At 36.9% G+C, this 25,256-nt stretch overlaps 1 protein-coding gene across 2 annotated transcripts; it reads left to right on the top strand.

Annotated features, from left to right (window-relative positions):
• The first annotated feature begins 17,879 nt into the window (after window positions 1–17,879).
• LOC110670416 (probable cinnamyl alcohol dehydrogenase 1) lies at window positions 17,880–24,815 on the top strand. 2 transcript variants are annotated; one of them, XM_021832462.2, is made up of 7 exons: window positions 17,880–18,161; window positions 19,255–19,368; window positions 19,437–19,677; window positions 19,781–20,066; window positions 20,271–20,421; window positions 20,554–20,710; window positions 24,580–24,815. In XM_021832462.2, the coding sequence occupies exons 2-7, from the start codon at window positions 19,308–19,310 to the stop codon at window positions 24,689–24,691; spliced, it is 1,008 nt and encodes a 335-aa protein (XP_021688154.2). In that variant the 5' UTR covers window positions 17,880–18,161; window positions 19,255–19,307; the 3' UTR covers window positions 24,692–24,815. The 2 variants fall into 2 exon arrangements, with proteins under 2 accessions (XP_021688154.2, XP_058010243.1); XM_058154260.1 differs by lacking the exon at window positions 24,580–24,815 and adding an exon at window positions 22,356–23,833 and having other exon boundaries at window positions 17,884–18,161.
• Window positions 24,816–25,256: the final 441 nt, after the last annotated feature.

Genomic DNA, 25,256 nt, shown 5'->3' with positions numbered 1-25,256 from the left:
ATTGTAGTCACTATTCACTGCACTATAGATATGGTCAGTTTTGAAATTTTTCAATCCGACCAGTTGTGGTTTTTGGACCATAACTTGAGCTACAAAACTCCAAATGGAATGATTCAAAAATATAAATTCAACTAGACAAAATAAGAAACAACTTTCATGTTTATCATTTTCTCAAATTCCCACTGCAACAGTAACTAATGGAACAGTAAAGTTAGGGTATAAAAACTGAAAATTATGCTCCATTAGTTTTAAGCTTAGAAATGGTATTGGTCATTAATGCCAACAAGTTTTGAATGCACAATGTGGTATGTTGGGAGTGTTAAAACTAATGTACCTATTTTCTATGCAAAAGTCAATATTTTTGTTGACTAACGAAGTGAATAGTAACACCAAAGCTTGAAATTCAAAAATTTCAAAATTCAAAAGTATCAAATGCCCTAGTATACCTAACAAGATTGGTTTGGATAGTTTGGCATGCCAATAGGGTTCAGTTAGCAGTACTGCACATGGCATTATGCCATTCTGTGATTTCATGGCTTTTAGCCATTCTGACCTTGTATTGAGATTTGTCCTTGTGCCTGATGTCATTACAGCTTATTAGCTGTTCTGTTGCACACCGGGAGATACATATGTGACCGATGGTGTGACGGCCCGAGACACTTGATACCCAGTGCCAGTTTACCCGTTTATCTAGTCCAGTCGTCCAGTATAGGTTACTTGGGCAACCAAACATAAAAGTGGACAAATTTAATGAAATAATGAATATAACAAGTACAAAATAAGTAAGATTTCAAATACTCATCGAAAATTTATTTGTAATGAAACATCAATACATTCACTGCATATTTACTTTCTGTTATTTATTTTTATTTTATTATTGGCACCACTAAGCATTATTGCTTAGCGCGTTGCTTTTGCCACGCGTAGGTTCTGGAAATACTGACCGAGAGCCCAGTAGACCACAGACTGGGTGAGACCTCCTGCAGCTCTGCATAGTGTTCGTGCCACCTCACCATCTTCAGTGCATTGGTAGGACACTAGGTTTCATTTTGGTATTTTGTAATTAACTTTTATTTTCTTTTGTGTAAATGGAACTTATGTAATGTATTTTGATGTTAACATAAATAGTGAAAAATTGTGTTTATGAATGGAAATTAAGAAAATTTTTTTTATTATTGCTTGTATATGAATGCTATGAGAAATGAATGTTTGAGTAATGAAAAGGTTGTTGAAAAATAATTGAGACCTTGTTGATGATTATTGCAGTTGAGAGTGATTGAATATGGTTATTGGAAGTGTTTTTCACAGGTTCCGAAGAACTATTTTCTCCATTTTTAGCCGGTACTCAGCCGGATTTTCTTTAAAATTTTCGGAACCTCAAATAAATTAAAATTTCGATAAATGGTACAAATACATTATATTTCACAAGTTATATTCAAAAGCATGATAAAAATTAATTAAGGTATATTAGAGTGTGCCGGTACACCGTGTGACATTGCTTACTCGGGTATACTGTACACGGGAAAGGGGTGTCACAAATCTGCATTGGTTGACAAATTCGGGAAATCTGGATAGTTAGGTACATCAAGTTCATAATGTTGCTATTAAAATCTCAAATGAATTTTTTTCTTGATTTGAAAAATCTTAAGGATAAAATTTCTTAACAAGAGTGAATATATCATCAACTTTAAATGATTTAAGGGCATCTCCAGGTTCTAAAGCTGCACTTAAAATAAGAAGATCTATTGCTTGTTCACTAAACCTATTATTTAACTCTAGCAATTGATGATCTATAGTAGCTGTGAATATATATACTCGATAATGGTGCTCCATTGTCACTAAATCCTTCTAACAACAAGATTGGATTATATTGAAAAAGCTTGCATTCATATCAGGAACTTGAATTTGTTGCCTATTATAAAAGGAAGTCACAGTATCCAAAAGAGCTTCCCAACTTGTATCTTTTCATTTTTGAATCAATAATTTTGTGCTAGATATTAGATGCATGGCATTTAAAATATCTTGAGATTTTTGCTGCAAAGCCTAGCACAATACATCAGTAATGCCCATAATTTCCTTCATCACATGCAAAATAAACACAAAATTAAATGACATTAGAAACTTAATAGCAAAAGTAGCATCACCATGTTGAGAGTATATGGATCCTTCAATGGCTATGTTTTGTAAAACTAAGCAAGTTGCACCATACATTTTTAATAAGTTGCAAATTGAATTAAAATAAGAACCCCATCTTGTATCTCCAGGTCATTGCAAAGTTCCAATTTGATTAGCTCCTCTTCCACTTTCAAGCTCATTAATTGAAATTAAATGTGCAATTTCAGCTGATTGGTTGGCTTGTAATTCATTATTGCGCTTGCTAGAAGCACCAACAATGTTGACAATAAAGGTAAGATTTTGAAAAAAAGAATGAACATCTACTACATCTCTTTCTGCAACAACAAGAGCTAATTGTAATTGATGAGACAAATAGTGCACATAATAAGCATAAGGACAATATTTAAGAAGCAAAGCTTGCAAGCCATTCCACACACCACGCATGTTACTGGCTCTATCATATCCTTGATCACGTATATTCTGAATATTAAGGTTATGATGAGACAAAGTATATGAAATCACTTTTTGATGAGTTGCCACAAATGTGTGTTTAACATGCACTAAATCTAAAAATTTTTCTTTTACAAAATCATCTTTATCAACAAACCTCACAACAATAGCCATTTGCTCTCTTCTGGATTCATCTTGATCTTTATCCACTATTAAGCAAAACTTAGAAGCATGAATTTCATCTCAAATTATATTTTCCACATTTCTAGCATAAACATATAAGATTTCCTTATGAATTCATGATGATGTATATTTCTCATTTTGGGGGGCATTATCTAAGACTATATCACTTACTTCGTTGTTATATGATGCTAAAAGTTCTAATAGTTCAAGAAAATTATCTTGATTTTTTTATTTAGGACGTTCATCATGCTCTGAAAAGAACAAGCCTAAAAAGTTAACCATCTAACAACATCTATTGAAGCTTTGATGTGTAGTCGATTCTTCAAATTTTGTTGTGATGTTTGCTTCTAGATCACCTTTTTCAATATAACATGATTAATTTTTTTTTTTTAAAAAAAAATCCTAAGCACTTCACAACCATAGTATGTGTTGAATTTGAATTTTTTCCAACATGAGATAAAAATGCACAATCTCTTCCATTGTTGACTTTTTACCAATTTCTAAAACCTATTGCAATGAATGCATTGGATCCAGACTTTCCACTTGATTTCTTGGTAAAAAGACAAAATGCAGCATCTTTTATAGGTGAGTATTCTAACCATGGAATTCTTTTAAACCAACGGGATTGAAACTAGCAAGGATGGCTTTTTGAACCCGAAAATGGATATTCAAATTTAGATGAAAGAGATCGATATGGTCCAAATTGAATATATGCTCTTTGAATTTCATCTTGTTGATTAATTGGATATTCCCAAATTTGTAGGCGTAAACTTGGATCATGCAGTAAAGAAGCAAGTTCAACCTTCTCAAGATCAATTCTTGAAACTTTCAAAGGTGGTGGTTGAGGAGTTTCTTTATCGTTAGAAATAGTTTTTAACTCACTTGATTGTAAGCTGTTTTGATATTTTTCCTTTCTCTTGAAAAATGAATCAATAGTTGTAGACTTCAACATGTTTTACTTGATAAAAAAAAAAACCGAAATTATTGAATTATTACATTTATAACATTAACACACATGAGTATATTAATTATAATAAATTTTTTTATGAATAATTATAATAAATTTTAAATAAATAATAAAATAAAATAAATTATGCAAAATACAAATATAAATTTATTCAATGAAAATAAATTTCAAAATAAATATACTTAATGACATCTATCAATAATGAACCTTGTGCACATTGATATATATGTTATAATTAATCAAAGTAAATTTTAGAAATAAAATTGAGAAATACACATTAAAAACAAATTGTTTGATCGCAAAATTCGAGTAAGGTATCTCAATTAGGTCATTCAAACGCATGGTCATATTTATACTTACAATCTAGAGGCAATAAGCAACGACAATGCAACATCAAAAACAAATTTTCAGTTTAAATAAATTAATAATATTTATTATTCACTATTTAATTTTTGCTTGCACTTTCTAGCTATCTATTTATTTAGTCCTTAATAACTTAAATTATTTATTTAGATGGGTGTTTGAGAGTCCGTTTTTAGATAATGATTAAAATTATTATATTTAAAATTATTAATTATTATATTTTAATTTTTAACATTTATTTTAATTCTAGTTAAATTAAAAAAATTAGTTTGTTAGTTAATTTATATTTAAATTTTTATTTATTAATATTTTATAATAAAATTAATATATTTTAATTATAAAAGTTTTAAAATAATTAATATTTTTTAATTTATTTTTAATAATATTTAATAAAATAAGTTAAAAAAATATTTTCTGACCTAAATATCAGGCTCTAAATTCCCTATTCCCTATTTATTATTCAACATATGTAGAGGAGATAGCCAAATTTTCTTTCCAAGTCAACTACACTCAACTTTATTTTTATTTTTTGAAAATCAAAACTTCCTCAATTTCAATTTGAATAAAACTAAAGTCTTTATTATCTACAATTATAGATTTACAGGTTAACACAAACAAAAAATTATGTCACGACCCAACCTATGGGCCGGACCGGCACTAGGACCTGGGCCAGCCTAAAGCCCCCGAGGCCCGTAGTAAGCCTAACTGTTCATTAACCCAACTCTAAGGCCCATTGGGCCCAAATTCAAGAAAACAAACGGACAGAGTCCGCCATAAATGGACTTTCCAACGGGAGTTTTCGACTCACCCGACCAGAAACACAATAAACCATCCATTGGGGAGCCTACCACCCTCCACATACTCATCAACATAATAATAAATGGGAGCTCGGCTCCTCATCCAATCCATCAAAACAGACTTAAAATATTAAGTTTACAGTCCAACATGAATATAATATTACGGACCAAATTCAAATAATTATCGCTAACACATGCGGAAATTCTAGGAGTAAATAAAATTACACAAATATCAATAAACAACTGCGAAGTATAAAAGCAGTTAACCTGAATAAATATCCTCCCGTGGCTCAGAAAATTTTTGAACAGAGTGAGCGTCGACTTTGAGAGTAAAATATCAATCTTAACTATAATCTCTATAACTATCTCAACTAATGCACTCGTAGAGAGTGAAATGCAACATAAACAACATTTTCACATCATAACATCAAAAGGTAATTTGGAGCACTCACACACCTGTAGTATCAATCATAACATATGGGAGCCGATCCCTATACACTCTCTTAAATCCAACCCGCGCCAATAATTACTCAAGCTCTGACTTCCACTTAATAACCAAATCGAGGGTCCTGTGAATTACTCAAGCCGTGACTACCCCTCAAGGAACGTCCCGCCGAATTACTCAAGCCGTGACTACCCCGTCCTATCCATAGTCCACACTACATCACACGCACGCCAACGCACGCACACTGCTCCAAATTACCACAACAACATCCATGGCACATCAACAGTTATGAATGCAACATAAATCGTGCCTAGAGTTTAACTACATAAATATATGCATATAAGTGATGCATGGGCATGCTAAACATATAATAATATCGAAATTACAATTAAAATTAATATTTTACTCACAGACTTGACGACAATCACTGTGGCGGCTGGGCGGAGGAAGAAGGTCATGTCCGCCACTCCGACAATTATATTACAATTATTTAATACAATCTGACTCAATACAAACAAAGAAAAAGACCAATTACGTCCTAAGTCGTGCCGAAAATCCGGCAGAGTCTCCCCTATACCTAGGACCTACTCAACCTGCAAAAGGGTTCAAAACACACTTCTATACTCACAATCCATATATCAACAGTTCAATCATATCACACAGCCTCCCAGGCCCATCAAATCGATCATCCATCACAATACGCAAAATTTCAATTTAGTCATTATTATTGATCATTTTTGCAAAACTGCCCAAATAAGCTCTAAAAATTATAAAACTTTGCCCCATGTCCTTAGCAATATTACTAAGCTATTGCAAAAGAATCGTAATTTTCTAAGCTACCACGAATATTTTATGGATTTTTAATCCTATTTAAGCACTAGAAAATTACGTAAAAACAAGGTTCGGGTTTACCTTTGCCGATTCCGACTTCGAACGCGCCGACGCGTCGACAATGGGGCTAGCCAAAACCTCTACCAATTCGAGACTTTTCCAAGAACGAGTATGTCCGCCCAAATTTGCGCATCTTGGCCAATCGCCGAATTTCCGCGAATCGAGGATACCTACACGAAGCCCATAACACGGGTTAGTACATAAATTTTTCAGAATTTTCTAAGCTCATTCAATGCTCGAAAATACACTACGGTTTCGTGGGACCCACCAAAAAGCGGTCTAAAAATTTGAAATTTATGTCGCTGCGGCTCTCGACGAATGGAGCGTGGCCGGTGGTTTTCTCGTGGATTCACGGTTGCCGAGAAATCTAGCCCAAAAGTCGAAATGGGCTAAAATCTTCCCGAGCAAAAATCGGACAATCCGCTCGATGGATTTCGCGTTCTTGGTATCTATGGAAAGCTCGCCGAGTAGATGATTTTGGACACAAGACCCGGTCCAATTCAGGCCGGATCGCCGGATTTGGCCGAGGAAGTCGGGCGCGCGCGCAGGGGGAGATCGCGACGCTTTTCCGCTGCTCGGGCCGCTACCGGCCGGGACGGCCGGGAGGCGGCGAGGAGGACGCAGGGGAGACGGCCGTGGCCAGGAGGGGAGGTGAGAGAAATGAGAGAGAGAAGGGGAGAGGGTCGCGCGCGCGGGGTAAGAAAAAGGAAGAAGGAAAAGGGGCGGTCCGATTCGACCGGTCCGATCCTGGCTCGATTCGCCTGGCTCGATTCGAATACAAAATTTTGAATTTTTATCGCTCGGGACCAAAAACGAGGTCCAAAATTCAAAAATTCCGTAAAACTCGTAAAAATACGTAGACTCCAAATATATTTTTAGTTTTGCCACGTGGTCTTTAAATTAATTTTTAAAAATCATCAAAGTTTATATTTTCTGAAAATCGAACCCGATTTTTAAAATCCAAAATCTCAAAAATTCCTAAAATTTAAATAAAATTAAAATACCAAAATGCTCATAAAAATTAAAATTTCGGGTGTTACATTCTTCCCCTTACGTAAAATTCGGCCCTCGAATTTTTACACAAGGCGTAATAAAGCACATGATTATACATTGAACAAATAAGGGTACTTGCTACGCATGTCCCACTCTGACTCCCAGTGCACTCTTCCACTGACTGACTCCTCCACAAAACCTTAACCATAGGGATCTGCTTTGATCTCAGCTGCCTCACTTGGTAGTCCACTATGGCTACAGGATGCTCCTCAAATGTCAAATTTTCTTTAGCTCTATCACATCCTACAAAGACATGAGAAGGATCGGGAATGTATTTCCGAGCATGGAGATGTGAAACACGGATGAACGTGAGAAAGGTTGGGTGGTAGCTCCAACCTAGGCAATCGCTCCAACTCTATCAAGAACCTCAAAAGGTCCGATATACCGAGGTGCCAACTTGCCCTTCTTTCCGAATCTCATGACTCCTTCATTGGAGATACCTTCAGAATACATAGTCGCCATCGCAAACTCCACATCCTCCGTCTGGGTCCGCATAACTCTTCTCGCTTCATCAAAGTCGCCCTCGCTGCTCCTCGATTAAAGAAACTACCTCTGAAGTGTACTGCACTAGGTCTACATCATGCACCCTTGCTTCCCCCATTTCTGTCCAACACAGAGGAGACCTACACTTTCTTCCATATAGTGCCTCATAGGGTGCCATCCCTATGCTGGAGTGATAACTGTTGTTGTAGGCAAACTCCACCAAAGCTAGCTGCTCATCCCATTGACCTCCAAAATCTAAGACACTCATGCGAAGCATGTCTTCCAGTGTTTGGATTGTCCTTTCAGACCCGTCTGTCTGAGGGTGGAAAGTCAGCATCAAGTTCAATTGTGTGCCAAGTGCCTCTGCAACTTTCTCCAAAATCGAAGTGAATCGGGCCCTCTGTCGATATTATGGAAGTTTAACTCCATGCAATCTGACTATTTCTCGAATATAGAGCCGGTCATACTGTGCCACCGAATATGTAGTCTTCATAGGTAAGAAGTGAGCTGATTTGGTCAAGCGGTCTACAATTACCAATATCGAATCATATCCTCGCGTGGTACGAGGCAACCTACCACAAAATCCATAGTAATCATTTCCCACTTCCATTCTGGGATAGGGAGCTCTTGCAGCTTCCCTGACGGTCTCTGGTGTTCAAACTTCACCTTCTGACAAGTCAAGCACTTGGACACAAAGTCTGCGATGTCTCTCTTCATGCCATTCCACCAATAGCTATCTTTCACATCATGGTACATCTTGGTGGAACTCGATGGACACCGTAAAGTGTGTAGTGTGCCTCTTGCATGATTTCATTTACGAGATTGTCCACATCGGGCACACATATCCTAGAACCTTGCACTAGGGCGCCATCATTGGCAAATCCAAACTCACCACCTTCGCTTTGCAGATTTCTTTCTATGATCTTCATCAATTGTTGGTCTCGTGGCCGGGAAACTCTAACTCTGTCCCTCAAGTCCGCCTCACCAAAAGTGAGCCAACAATACCCCTCATCCGATAGATCTAGGATTAAACCTTGATCCATCAACTCATGTACCTCCCGAATCAACGGTCTCTTCTCTATCAAATGTGCGCCAAACCGCGTAAGATTTTCTCGCAGAGCATCCGCCACAACATTGGCCTTTCTCGGTGGTACCGATGGTGCAATCATAGTCTTCGTAAGCTCCATCCATCTCCTTTGTCTCAAGTTCAAGTCCTCTGTTGGAAGATGTACTTCAAACTCTTATGGTCGGTGTATATCTCGCACGCTTCACCATACAGTAGTGTCTCCGCATTTTTAGTGCAAAGATTACACCGCCATTTCCAAATCATGGGTGGGGTAGTTCGCCATGCCTCTTCACCGCCTTGAAGCATAAGCCACTACCTTTCCATTCGCATCAACACACACCCTAGGCCAACTCGAGGCGTCACAATACACGGTGTATCCTTCACCACTCATGTAGTGTCAACACAGGGCGTGGTTAGACACTCCTTAAGCTTCGAAACTCACCTCACACTCATCCGTCCAAATGAATGGAACATTCTTCCCGGTCAACTTAGTTAGGGAGCCGCTATCCCGAGAAATCTTGTACAAAACGCTCAGAGTAGCCACTAAACCCGTAAAACTTCGCACCTCGTGGATCGTTGTAGGCCTAAGCCAATCGCCATGTGCTTCAATTTTCTTGGGATCCACTTGAATACCGTCACTTGAAACCACGTGTCCCAAGAATGAGATGCTTTCTAGCCAAAATTCACATTTTGAAAATTTGGCATATACCGGTGCTCACTCAATGTGCGCAACAGCATCCTCAAGTTCCACACGTGTTCTTCCTGGGTCCGAGAGTAGACAAAAATGTCCTCTATGAATCCGATGACAAAACGGTCCAAAATGGCTTGAACACCTGCTCATTAGGTCCATGAAGGTCGCTGGTGCATTAGTGAGTCCAAAAGACATCACCAAGAACTCATAATGACCATATCTTGTCCCGAAGCCGCTTTTGGACACGCCCTCATTCCCGATTCTCAATCGATGGTAGCTCGATCGCAGTCTATCTTGGAAAAGAATCTAGCCCCTTGAGCCGATCAAACAAATCATCGATCCGAGGAAGTGGATACTTGTTCTTCACACCACCTTGTTCAAATTGCCTGTAGTCGATACACAACCTCAATGACCCATCCTTCTTTCTCACAAATAAAACAGAGCACCCTGTGGTGAAGTGCTCTGACGTATGAAACCCTTGTCCAAAAGCTCCCGTAGTTGCTCCTTCAACTCTTTCAATTCACTGGTGCCATCCTCGTAAGGTGGCATGGATATGGGGTTTGTACCCTAATAACATCAATGCAGAACTCTATTCCCTTTCTCGTGGCAACCCCGAAGCTCCTCAGGGAAGACATCCATGAATTCTCTGACAACAGGAACATTTTCCATGCTGACACCTTCTACAGATGTATCTCTCACCAATGCCAAATACCCTTGGCATCCACGCCTCAACATTTTTCTAGCACTAATTGTCGACACCAAATTATATGGAGCCACGCTCTGTCACCATCAAAGCTAAACTCTTCCACACCGTATGTGGAAGTATACCTTTGTTCCCGCAGCCTAAGGTGGCATAATGAGTTGCCAACCAGTCCATCCTCGTGATTACATCGAAATCCACATCGTAGAGGAACCAAGTCTCGGGAGGATCTTTCCATCCACTACCTCTGGGCTACCCCGAAATACCATGTCTACATCTATGTTGTCACTAAGTGGGGAAGCTACTGACAATCGGCACTCTAAAGTTGTAGGCTTTCTACCCAACCTCATGGCAAACACAGGAGACAAATGAGTGCGTAGCACCTTGATCTATTAAAACACGAGCCTCATAAGAATGTACTGTAAGAATACTCGCCACAACCGCATTTGAAGCTTGAGCATCCCGGTGGGTCGTGGTGAAAACCCGAGCTTGACTCTACCCCGAGTGGCGTAACTCGACATCGACTTCTACCTCCCGACCGCCTCCAAATCCACGCCCCTTGTCTCGCCTGTACATCGAATCGATCGCCGCCATGTTGGAAGCGCCGGATACAACTGCCGAGGAACATTCGCAATAACCTCGTGACCCCATCCGTGGCTCGCCAACATGGGGCATTCTCTAGCAAAGTGACCGTTGGCTACACTCAAGCATACTCGATCCCATCAAACAAGGTCCTGAATGTCCTCTTCCACACTGCACAAGGTGCCAAGGAGGATCTGAACTGCACCTAATCGCAGATTTCGAATCGTGACCACCGCTGGATCCGCACTCGGTCCGAATCTCATGGTCGGTTCAAAACCACTTCTCTTGCTCCTACCCTTTCCTCCGTAATTACCCTCGCCACCACCGCCCGAGTACCCATGGAAGGGACACCGAGGAACCCTCTCGCTCGCTTTTTCTTTGCTCTTCCGCTGTCATCTACAAAGATAATCCGATCTCAATCTGCCTAGCTCGATCAACCACCACATCAAAAGATCGACGACATCATGGCCAGTTTGCATATCTCTGTCAAGCCCCTTTAGGAACCTCTTCACCTTCATAGTTTCTATAGCTATCTGTAGGGGCATATCCGCCAATTCCGTAAATTCTCAGAGCATATTCATCTACGGACTGCCATTCTATCTTAAGGCCTCAAAGGCCCACCGCTTCGATCTCTCAAGCTTTCGCACAAACCGATTGATAAAAAGTTCCACAACCGAGCCCATGTCAAACCTCCATCCGGGTAACACGTAGACATTCATCCATTGTCTAGGCATGGGCCCCATGACATGCTGCATACACTCTAACAATCTTCTATCACCAATCAGACTGCTCGCCTCGTCTCATAGAATCCGTAAACCGATATGCATCGTCGACACATCATAAGTACCGTGCACCAACTTCTTAAAATTTATAATCTGCTTGTACGGTTCCTCTCTTGGTGCGGTGGATCGCTGCCGTGGAGGGTGGACCATATATCGCGCCATCATGTCGATGGTTCTCTCGCAACCTAGAGTAAGCGCCATGGGGTCCATGGGACCTCGTGCCATGAAAGATCGTTTCTGACCGTGGGTAGCCGCTCTTCTACTTGAGCAGCTCTAGGCCTCCTACCCCGCCTCCTGGCAGCGCCTCATCCTGTGCTGACACCTCGTCAGGCACATCTGGCTCTGGTGCAGTGGCAGCTCTCCTGCTTCTACGCATTTTCCTGAAATTCAGCAGCATTAGCCCACAAAATTCAAAACTGCACATTGCACAGCTCTATAGACTCATATTTACACACAATATATGAAGCAGAAACTAGAAGCAAAGACGACAATGCAAGACGAATATGGACCCTATTTTTCCGCATGTGACTCCTATTAGACTTTTTCCAACACTTTAGACAACATTCCCTAAGAATCTGGAGCCTAAGCTCTGATACCACATTTGTCACGACCCAACCTATGGGCCGGACCGGCACTAGGACCTGGGCCAGCCTAAAGCCCCCGAGGCCCGTAGTAAGCCTAACTGTTCATTAACCCAACTCTAAGGCCCATTGGGCCCAAATTCAAGAAAACAAACGGACAGAGTCCGGCCATAAAATGGACTTTCCAACGGGGAGTTTTCGACTCACCCGACCTGTAAACACAATAAACCATCCATTGGGGAGCTCAGCTCACCCTCCACATACTCATCAACATAATAATAAATGGGAGCTCAGCTCCCTCATCCAATCCATCAAAACAGACTTAAAATATTAAGTTTACAGGTCCAACATGAATATAATATTACAGACCAAATTCAAATAATTACTGCTAACACATGCGGAAATTCTAGGAGTAAATAAAATTACACAAATATCAATAAACAACCTGCGAAGTATAAAAGCAGGTTAACCCAGAATAAATATCCTCCTGTGGCCTGTAAAAATTTTTGAACAGAGTGAGCGTCGACTCAGAGAGTAAAATATCAATCTTAACTATAATCTCTATAACTATCTAAACTAATGCACCCTGTAGAGTGAAATGCAACATAAACAACATTTTCACATCATAACATCAAAAAGGTAATTTGGAGCACTCACACACCTTGTAGTATCAATCATAACATATGGGAGCTGATCCCCTATACGCCTCTCTTAAATCCAACCCGGTGCCTGAATTACTCAAGCTCTGACTTCCACTTAATAACCAAATCGAGGGTCCCATGAATTACTCAAGCCGTGACTACCCTCGAAGGAACGGGTCCCGCCAATTACTCAAGCCGTGACTACCCCGTCCTATCCATAGTCTACACCACATCACACGCACGCCAACGCACGCACACTGCTCCAAATTACCACAACAACATCCATGGCACATCAACAGTTATGAATGCAACATAAATCGTGCCTAGAGTTTAACTACATAAATATATGCATATAAGTGATGCATGGGCATGCTAAACATATAATAATATCGAAATTACAATTAAAATTAATATTTTACTCACAGACTTGACGACAATCACTGTGGCGGCTGGGCGGAGGAAGAAGGTCATTCCGGCCACCGACAATTATATTACAATTATTTAATACAATCGACTCAATACAAACAAAGAAAAAGACCAATTACGCCCTAAGTCGTGTAAAATCCGACAGAGTCTCCCCTATACCTAGGACCTACCCAACCTGCAAAAGGGTTCAAAACACACTTCTATACTCACAATCCATATATCAACAGTTCAATCATATCACACAGCCCCTCCTGGGCCCATCAAATCAGTCATCCATCACAATACGCAAAATTTCAATTTAGTCCTTATTATTGATCATTTTTGCAAAACCGCCCAAACAAGCTCTAAAAATTATAAAACTTTGCCCCGAGGTCCTTAGCAATATTTCTAAGCTATTGCAAATAGAATCGTAATTTTCTAAGCTACCAAGAATATTTTATTGATTTTTAATCCTATTTAAGAACTAGAAAATTACGTAAAAACAAGGTTCGGGTTTACCTTTGCCGATTCCGACTTCGAACGCTCGGACGTCTAACAATGGGGCTAGCCAAAACCTCGCCCAATTCGAGACTTTTCCAGAACGTCCGTTCGCCCGAAATTTGCATCTTGGCCAATCGCCGAATTTCCGCGAATCGAGGATACCTACACGAAGCCCATAACACGGGGTTAGTACATAAATTTTTCAGAATTTTCAAGCTCATTCAATGCTCGAAAATACACCGCGGTTCCGTGGGACCCACCAAAAACGGTGTCGAAAAATTTGAAATTTATGTCGCTGCGAAGCTCTCGACGAATGGAGCGCGTCCGGTGGCCTCGGTTTTCTCGTGGATTCACGGTTGCCGAGAAATCTAGCCCAAAAGTCGAAATGGGCTAAAATCTTCCCGAGCAAAAATCGGACAATCCGCTCGATGGATTTCGCGTTTGGTGTCTATGGAAAGCTCACGAGTAGATGATTTTGGACACAAGACCCCACCATTGGTGACGCCGGATTTGGCCGAGGAAGTCGGGCCGGCGCGGCAGGGGGAGATCGCGCGTTCGCCGGCTGGGGCACTACCCGGGAGGCGGCGCCAGGGAGGACGCAGGAGGCGGCGTGGCCAGGAGGGGAGGAGAGAGAAAAGAGAGAGAGAGAAGGGGAGAGGGACGCGCGCGCGGGGAAAGAAAAAGGAAGAAGGAAAAGGGCCGGTCCGATTCGACCGGTCCGATCCGGTCCGGTTCGATTCGGCCGGTTCGATTCGAAATACAAAATTTTGAATTTTTACTCTGCCTCGGGACCGAAAACGAGGTCCAAAAATTCCGAAAAAATTTCGTAAAACTCAGAAAAATACGTAGACTCCAAATATATTTTTAGTTTTGCCACGTGGTCTTTAAATTAATTTTTAAAAATCATCAAAGTTTATATTTTCGGAAAATCGAACCCGATTTTTAAAATCTGAAAAATCTCAAAAAAATTCCTAAAATTTAAATAAAATTAAAATACCAAAATGCTCATAAAAATTAAAATTTCGGGGTGTTACAAATTATTTCTCTATCTTCACATCTCTCCTAATTTCACGTTTTTCTAATCAAAATTTAATAACTTTCAAATATATATACTAACAACAATATATTCACACTAATAATATCCCAGAAATTTTAAAAAATGTAACTTATTAATTTGATCATTTTGATTTTTTAATACATTTTAAGATTTATTTTAAAAATTTTAAATTTTAAATTTTTACCATTAAATTTGAATATATTTAGTGTAATACTATTTATTTGTAATTTGAAGAAATATTAAAATTAAATAATTATATTTTCTACCTACTACAACCAATCATTTCAATTTATTATTTCAAATTATAAATAAATAGTATTACACTAAATACAATCAACCAATCATTTCAATTTATTATTTCAAATTATAAATAAATGGTATTACACTAAATACACCCAAATTCAGTAATAATAATCTAAGTTTAAAACTTTTAAAATAAATTTCAAAATGTATTAAAAATTTTTAAATAATTAAATTAATAAATTATATATTTCTTAAATTTCTAAAGTAATAGATGATGTTGTTAGTGTGTGTATATATATATATTGTCACAGTAAATATTGGAAATTTAATAATTTGTTTTAGAAAATGTGAAATTAAGAGATATATGAGGAGACAGACATAATTTTTTATTTGTGGTAGCCTGTAAATCTTCAATTACATATAATAGAGATTTTAGATTTACTTAAATTGAAGTTAAAGAGAGTTTTGAGTTTTAAGAAAAAAAATTAAATTAAAATTGAGTGATTGTAAGTGAAAATTAACAAATTAATTTAGAAATCTGTAGTATGCTATCACAATAATTTTAATAATATTAAATTAAAATTAAACAACATTTATAAATTAAATCATAAAATGAGTGAATTCAAATGATAATTACCGATCCCAATGCCATAATCTCTCTCTCTATATCAAGGCTGCGCAGTGGGCAATGCAAAAAGAGGCGTAGAATGCCAGCCGAAGCTTAAAAATTATTATTATTCAATAATTTTTTAAAAAATTTATTTTAATGACATTTTAATATAATTTAATTTTATAATAAAAATTTAAATATAATTAATTTTTTTCAAATTTTAAAATTTTATTATAAAATTAAATAAATTAAAATATTACAAATTTAAAAAAAATTACAAGTTAAAAAATAATTGGAATTTATTATAATTAGTATGCTACATATAATTTTTTTTTATTATTTACTAATTTACAATTTTTTAAATAATAATTATTCTTGTTATTATTATGAATTAGAATTTTTTTGCTACAAATTATTAAGAATTTTCATATTTAATGGACTATTATTTATTAATTATGTGATAATTCAAACTGATATATAAAAAATTAGTAGAAAATTATACATAAAAAATTAAAGTATGAGAATATTTCATGAGTACAAATATCGTGAAACACACATTAGAAAAAAATTTGAGTAATTTTTATAGTTCATTCTTAAACTTTGTCTTGTATTTCATTTGTCTCTTACTTCAATTTATTACTAAAAAATTTCTAAACTTTAATTTTGTTTCATCAAAAATCTGTGTAACCTGTAATGACAGGTTTTCATATTAAAATAAATCCATGTCAGCTATAATATGCATGTCTACAAATGTAATTTTAATACTTTCTGATAAAAGGTAAATTCTCTCTCTCTTTTTTTTTTTTTATGAAACAGATCATTTTGATGTAATTGATATTTTTATGATAGGTATAGTGATTAAACTAACTAACGTTTTTTAGTGTGAGAAGAAATGAGGTGTGTATTAAAAAAAAAATTAATTGATACATTAAATTTTCAATGCACTTTTTCTTTTACGAAAATGTAAAATCAAGTAAAATTTTCAAAGATATGAAATTCACTACCATAACAAGGCTTGAGCCAGACAGATAAGAGATCAAGCTAGAATGCAAAAGCAAAAAAAAAAAAAAAAAAAAAAAAAAAAAAAAAAACTAGCTAAACCCAAAACTTAAAAGCACTCACACATTTCAAGCAAAAAAATTAAGGCTTGTAGAAAAAACAAAGCCCTAACAGGCTAGAACCCAGCAAAAGGCCAAAGGTCCAAAACAAACTCTTACTATCTATATACTTGAGCTAAATTGGACAGGACCCTATTGTAAGAGGAAGTAGCGTCAACTCTCCCCACCAAAGCCAAATGAGACCTTCCGGGGAATCAAAGAAAATCGATGAAGCATATGGGTTGTTCATCACAACCAACAATTACATACAATAACCCCCAATGGAAGCTACCTTCAAGGAAGGAAGCTTGGTAGAGCTCATAGACAACGTTGAAAAGAATAACCACACAACACCTTAAAGATGAGTAGAGGGAAGGACCAAACAAGACGAAAACTCTTTAGCTCTCTCGGGCGTTGAGAGATCACAAATTGAAGAAAGGCATTGGTAACGTCCCTAAGAGATACCCCACATCTAAAAGAGAACCCATCTAACTAGCACTTCAAGGCAGAAAAGAAGCAAAGTCAAGTTGAGAGAAATTTTCTCTCTCTATTTCTAAAGAGAGTGATATATCCTTATTGCAATTAAATTAAAATTTTGAAAAAATTTTGATAAATTAAAGTTTTAAACAATTAAATTTAATCATTAATAAAATAATTTATCGTGCATCTAATGAAAAAATATTTCATTCTATCAAATGAAAATTTGAATAAAAACATAATATTTACCAAATAATGAATCGAAAAGATGATGAGAATTAATTCAATCGGTAAAACTTAATTATTGAATCTATTAAGTTAAAAGTTAAAATTTTACCAATCTTTCCTCCTAATGATCGATCCGTGAACTCCACTCTATTCTCTCAAAGAGGTAATTATTCACGCTGTCTCAGAACAAGAAGCGTCTCCTTCACCAAAACTTTTATTTCCACCAAATAATAATAATAATAATAATAATAATAATAATAATAATAATAAAACAAAACAAATAAATAAAAGACCAAGTATGAGTCGGAACTTAATGGGCCATGTTTCATAATAGGTAGCTGGGCAATAGCAACGCCAGAATAAATGCAATCCAAGATGGGTCATTCCTTATTTGAAGATTCTGAAGTGGATAATTAACCATTAATTTGCTAGAAACAGCTGTAGCTGCTTACCTACACGAGCGGTAACTGGTAAGCGCAAATATCTTTCTCTCACCTTTCATTTTGGTGCTCGTGTGTGTTTCTTGTTTTTTCGTTCTCTACTTCTGCATATCATATCAGATCAAGTCTTTTAAAGAATAAGAACCTGTATCATGTAAACTCACTACTATAAATCTATTACTCTGCAAATGTTTTATGGTTGAATGGTAAACACTCAACAAAGAGTTCTGAAAGTACAGTAGAAGGGGACTGGCTTGCATGGGCTGCAAGAAATTCACCTGCGTGTTCTATAACCTTTCAAGTTCAGCCGAAGGTATGAAAATTTACACATCTTTTGAGCTTTGTACACATTGGTTTTCGGTTCAGTTTTATTAAATTTTAGTCCTATAGGCAATTTCTTCGCCTTTCATGAAGGGAATACACTTTAAATCTTGAATTGGAGAAACTCAAGTCCTTAGAATATTGTTGAAGGTCAAACTAAAGAAGATAAACAACTCCTTTTTAACTTTAACAGATTGTATTAAACAATGGGAATTTTATGATTGATTCATGAAGTCTCTATGAACTATAAGCGGGAAGAAATTGGGAAAAATTTGCCGTAGCAATAATGAGCAAGTTATTCTATTAATTAGTCCACTTTGAACTGATTTTCATTGTGGTTACAAAACATTCTGTTAAAATTTGGTCACTGTACTTCAATTTTAGTTGCAATATATTGATGTATTCTCAACTGATTTCAGTGGGTGACCCGCTAGAAATCTTAGATTGGATTCAATTCAAGATTAACTTTTACAAGAATAGATAGAAATGAAGAAATCTTCAATTTGCTTTTTCGTCTACACTTTATTTTTAGTGTGTTATAACATGATACATTAGATATTCTAGTCAGATTTTTGCTGAAATCTTGCCACAATCAGGTGTGATTACCTTAAACCTACTCAATTAATAATTGACACATCATTAAAATATTGGTGGATTTTATTATAATACATGGTGGCTCTCATTGCAAAACTTGGTTTAATTTCCCGAATTTTAATTGGTTTGAGTGTATAAATTGATTTATATACCTTTATGTAAGTAAGAATTTTCCTACAACAAATTACTAAAAATTGAAATTTTTTTACACAATAAAATCAATTCAAAGTTCAGTGAACATTAGAAGAGTTTAACTAACCATAATTTCTTTTATTAACACTTGACACTCATCAATTCATCGTCCAGTGACCCAATTCTTTGACATTTATCGAAAATGATGATCAAATTCATCAACCATCAAATATTTGCAATAAATATAACAAAGAATAGAATAAGTTAATGTCCTGAATATGTTCCTAGTAATTAATTTGTTATTTTCTTGACTTAATTATATTGGTAAGCTAAAAGCTAATCCAAGAAAATCTATTCAGGGCTGTTGCCAGAGATGATGTTTCACTAAAAATTACACATTGTGGAATCTGCCATGCTGATGTTGGCTGAAGTAGGAATAAGCTTGGAGATTCAATGTATCCTTTGGTGCCAGGGTATGTATAATTGCATAATGTCCCTGATTTGGTGAATTTCCTTGAACTGATCTTGTATCCATTATCAGCTGAATGCAGACATGAGATTGTTGGAATTGTAAAAGAGGTTGGTTCAAATGTTAGCCGATTTAAGGTTGGTGACCATGTAGGAGTAGGAACTTATGTCAACTCATGCAAAGAATGCGGGTATTGTAATGATAGGGAAGAAGTTAACTGTGTGAAAGGAATAGTTTTAACATTTAATTGGATTGATTTGGATGGAACAATCACAAAGGGTGGATATTCTAGCTACATTGTTGTCCATGAAAGGCAAGTACTCTGCAGTGAAAATTATTGTTCTAAATCATCTGAGAGGAAATTTAGACAAATTTCTACTGTTTTGAAGAAGTTTGTATTGGTGTTGAACCTTCAGGTACTGCTTTAGGATACCTGATGACTATCCTTCGGCCTTAGCAGCACCTTTGCTATGTGCTGGAATTACTGTTTACAATTCTATGATGCGGCGTGGGATGAACCAACCTGGAAAGTCTCTAGGAGTGATTGGTCTAGGTGGTCTTGGTCACATGCCAGTTAAATTTGGGAAGGCTTTTGGACTCAAAATAACAGTCTTTAGAACAAGCATATCCAAGAAAGAGGAAGCTTTGAGTGTGCTTGGTGCTGACAATTTTGTTGTCTGTTCTGATCAAGAGCAGATGAAGGTAAAATCACATGAAGCTTCCTAAGAACACACACACACACACACACACACACACACACACACACATGTTCATTGTGCTTCAATTGGAATTCGAACTTGATCTCACAATTTTAGGAAAAACTCCACTAGCATTGAGCCAAAGCTCATTGGTTCTGTAATGGCTTCTTTTTCCCCTTTGTCCTGATAATCTATATCTCTTTTGCAGGCTGTGTCTAAGTCTCTAGACTTTATAATTGACACATCATCTGGGGATCACCCATTTGATCCATACATGTCACTTTTGAAGACTGCTGGTGTTCTAGTCCTTGTGGCTTTCCCTAGTGAAGTCAAATTCAGTCCTGCAAACCTTAACCTGGGTAGGTTACTCTTGCAATGTTCAGACACGATATTTATTTATATAGTTCTTTCCATTCTGCTCTTTAGACAAACATATTTTAGCTCTGTTTGTCTGCAAATGGAATGAAATGCTTGCATTAACCTTGTGGCAGGTATGAAAAGCATATCCGGTAGTATAACAGGTGGTATGAGAGTGACACAAGAGATGTTGGACTTCTGTGCTGCTCATAAAATTTTCCCCAAGATAGAGTTAATTCCAATTCAGCATGTGAATGAAGCTCTTGAATGGCTAATAAACAAAGATGTGAGGTACAGGTTTGTGATAGATATTGAGAACTCCTTGAAGTGAAGTCAGCGGAAAACTTGCATATGAATACCCATAATCCACATAGAGGAGAGCTTGAATTATATCCATAAACCACTAAAGAAAGAAGTGTTTTATTTTACTTTTGTGTGTCACTGCATCTTAATTATATAATCATAAACCTACAAATGTTGATATGGGGGAGTACTTGAGGAATAACATAATCATAAACATACTATGTTGATCTGGGGAGTACACCTTTAAAATTGCCGAGGATGGGATTTAATCTCAGTGCACATAAACTAGTTTGAAGATACCCTTGCCACAAGCACCAGAAAGAAATATTCTGATTGAATTCACAAATGATCAATTGATACCATAATAAAAGCAGTTATTTTACTGTTACCAGCATAAGATTAATTAACTCACACAAGTATTTAGTGACAACTTCGAAATCCATAAGTGAAATTGCCATCCTTGCTTAATTGTATTAGACTCTGATAATTATAAATGTAATTCGAGTAACTTGCAAAGTGAAGTGAAAAGTAACAAAAAGCAGAGAGCAAAAGCACAAATCTTAAATGGAACTAAGAAAAGAAGTAGGACTTGGAGGTATTGGGATGTCTACTGTCCCTTCTAACATCAATAACACCTTTTTCATGGAAGGGCGGAGGGATGGTTCATCCAAAGTGCACCAAAGCCCCACTTTGATCATTCTATCCATTTGTTTCTTGTCCACCTTTTCATCACCTACTAGTTCATCTATTTTACCAGCTTCAAAACAATGGTAAACCCAATCCACAAGAATGGATTCAATCTCTGGAAGCTCATGATCCACATTCCTTCTACAACATGCAATCTCCAATAACACAACTCCAAAACTATAAACGTCTGCTTTAGCTGTCAAAGGAAGATTATGATGCCATTCTGGTGCAACATAACCTCTAGTTCCTCTGATTCCTGTAAAGGTTTTTGTTTGGTCTGGCTTCAGCAGCTTTGCCAATCCGAAGTCAGAAATTTTTGGACACCTGTACTCATCCAGTAGTATGTTTCCTGGTTTTATATCACAGTGGATAATCTGTGCCTCACACTCTTCATGTAGATAGAGGATGCCCCTTGCTATGTTACGAGCAATCTCCACTCTTTCTGCAAAACAAGGTCTTTTTTCAGGACAGAATAGTACATCAGCAAGAGACCCATTGCTCATGTATTCGTATACCAAGAGCCTATGAGGTCCTTCATTGCAATAACCGAGTAGGCGTACTAGGTTCTTGTGATGTGTTTTCCCAATAACCTTCACTTCAGTTTGGAATTCTTTTTCCCCTTGAGATGCAACTCCTAATCTCTTAACAGCTGCAACTTTCTGGGTACTCAGTATCAGCCCTTTATAAACAGTTCCAAATGAACCTCTGCCAATTTCTTCCTTGAAACCATCTGTAATTCCCTCTAGTTCTGTGAAGGTAAAAGAACGAGGACCAACTTCCTCACTTAATGCAATATTCTCATTTGCAGCTATCCTTTTATATGCGCGGGCATGAGATTTATAAAACAGAACGCCAGAAATTGCCAACATAAAAAATCCGAAAACAACAATTGAAGCACTGACAATTATAATGCTGTTGCTAAGCTGATTACTCTTTTTCTTTCTAGGCTCGGTTCTGTCTGTGGTGGATATGGATCTGCCAACCTTGATCAAAGCTAAGTTTGAGTCACCCACATCTCTTTTTCCATATCTCAAAGGTAGCCTCTGCTTTCTGCACTGCCCATCATTGAAAAATGCAGTGTCACAATTACAGTCCTGCAAACAAGCTCTCTCACATTCTTCTTTCATAGATAATGAGAGAACAGAATACGAATCATCTTCCCATCCGGTATTGGAAAGTTCTCGAATTCTTATGTCTCTATTATCATCTTTGCAACTTCCAGCAGTGAAATTTCTCTCACATCCAGCAGTCCAGTTATTCTGCATAACAGATACAAATCCTGGAAGACATATACAATCTGGTTCCTGATCATTTAAAACACAATAGCTATTAAGGCCGCAGAGTCCTTTGGGGTCACACCTATTATTTGAGGATGACCACAAAACTGACCAGTTTCCATTCTGTGTCAGATTGTAAAAGTACAATCTGAATATCCCATCAAAATCAATTCTCATAGCGTAAATTGAATCTTTTGTGGGATACCCTCCTTTTGTGAGATTCTTTATGTTGACACCGGTGGAATTAAGCAAGTAGAGATGGCCATCATGACCAAGATTTAGTGTCACATTATTTCCCTGTCCATTTGTACCGGATGCCCAATAAGAATGTTCAGCAGTCAAAGGAGTTCCCACCGGATACTGAACAAGGTGTCCATCATCTTGCATAGCAAGCCGAAAAATTCCTGCTGAGTGGTCATTTTGTGAAGCAGCGGAAACCAGCTCCGAACCAGCTTCAAGACGTTGAGAAGGCAAAAGAGTATCAGTTGGGTGCTCAAAACTCTGCCATATTATATCACGATCAGCTGTGTAGAGCACAAAATTGCCTGAATCAAACAAGGAAGCTGAAGAAGCTGACTGTGGGATAGAAATAACTGAAATGGTTTGGCCTTGTTCTTGCAACACAAGCCCAGAATCGCTGGTAAAGAGCAAGGTAGCACTGCTATTTACTGGTGGATCATCCCGGTTGGCAGTCCAGACAACCGTTTTCTGAGGAATTCCAGCAAGAAAAACACCAACACCATAACCATTGCCTTGTGGATAGAATCCAAAGGCGTAAAGACCCGACGGTGATAACCATGAGGAGTTAGTGGTGGGGGTGAGGGAAGAATCTAATCTTATATTGGATTGTCTTTGTTGAGCTGAGGCTGTGAAAAATAAGGGGAGAAGCAGAAACAATGAGACGGAAGCCATTGAAAGGATTTCACATCTGCGCATCTTTTGGGTTTGGCGTTTATTAGTTTTCGTTTGCCAATTTTAAGGTATTTAATTTGTTTCAAGAGCCGTGAAAATGGAAGCATTCAAAAGTATTCAAGTCCACATTCAGAATCCTCCGTGCTTTTTACTCCAAAGCATTCAATACAACCACAGGAAGTCAAGGCATTGGAATGAAAACACCTAGTGTTCCTTTGAAAGTTCAAAAAGAAAAGAAAGAAAGAAAGAAGAAAAAAAAAAGTTTTGTATTTTTATTTTTATTTTTATTTTATGCATGTATTATATTGCCATTTTGCTTTTTCTTTTTTTTTTTTTTTGATGCCCTTTTGCTAGTTATACTTATATTCTTTTTTGTTAATTTCTAATACACTACCAGAACAATATATCAATTAACTGAATTGAAATCTTCTTTTATATTATAAAAACTTAGTTTCAAATATTTTTCGAAAATCTTCTTCTATATTACAAAAACTTAGTTTTAAATATTTATCGAATTCAAATGAATAAAATAAGATTTATAATAATTTGCCATTGATCATAATTAAAATATTAGTGTCTTCATGCCCTGTGTTTTATGGCCTCACGTGCCATTCTGTGATAAAATAGCCTTTGGCTATATTGATTAAGTTATTATACTTGTGTTTTATCCCTGATAATTATTACAACTTATTAGTTATTCTGTTGCACACCTGGAGACACAATGTGACCGATGGTGTGATGGTCCGAGGTAGTTAGTACCCAGTACCCGTTTATCCAGTCTAGTCGACTAATATGGGTTACTCGGGCAATGATAATAAATCTTTTCAAATTTTAATCGAATAATACTAAAATAAATGCCAGATATTAAGTCTACTAAAGATGTAAACATACATTCTACATATTCACTTTATTTTAGTTATTTTATTTTATATTGTCACCTCTAAGTAGAATTGCTTAGCACGTCGCTTTTGCCATGCGCAGGTACTGGAGACATAGCTGGGGAGTCCAACAGACCTCATACCGGGTGAGTTTTCAGATCTGCACACAGAGTCCAGAGTCACCTCACATTTGCAGTGCATTGGTAGGACATTAGGTTACTTTTGGTCTTTTGTATTTTGTAAACTTTTGTTATGTATATTTTAAACTCATGTAATTATGCTTTTGATGTAATTATTTATGAACCATGTTCAGTAATAAATTGAGTATTTCTTATTGAATTGAGTATGATATGAAATGAATTAAAATTTGAGATAATGAAGTCATTTGAGAAATTGTTGAAAATATGCTGGTGGTTGACTGAGGTTGATATTATGATTATATTGGAAGTGTTTTAAACAAATTCAGAAGAATTGTTTTTCCAATTTACAGCCGGCACTCTGCCGAATTTTCTATAAAATTTGTGAAAAATTCAGATTAATCAAAATTATAAATAAATGAATTAAAAAGGGTAAATTGTAATGAAAATATGATTTGGTGCTCTGGCACACTGTGTGGCATATCTTGCTTGGCTACGCTGTAGACGGGTAAGAGGTGTCACATTTAGTGGTATCAGAGCATCGGCTTAGGCATTTCTAGGCCTAGATAGAGTGCATACCATTGCATTGCATTTGTAAGTGTTGAGGTGACACTGATGCAGATCTATTTATTTTGTTATTTTG

Source organism: Hevea brasiliensis, chromosome 10, assembly GCF_030052815.1.
Source record: "Hevea brasiliensis isolate MT/VB/25A 57/8 chromosome 10, ASM3005281v1, whole genome shotgun sequence".
In the NCBI taxonomy this organism is placed as follows: Eukaryota; Viridiplantae; Streptophyta; class Magnoliopsida; order Malpighiales; family Euphorbiaceae; genus Hevea; species Hevea brasiliensis.
Note: the sequence above shows the minus strand (reverse complement) of the source record. Positions and strands in the feature narration are given on the sequence as shown.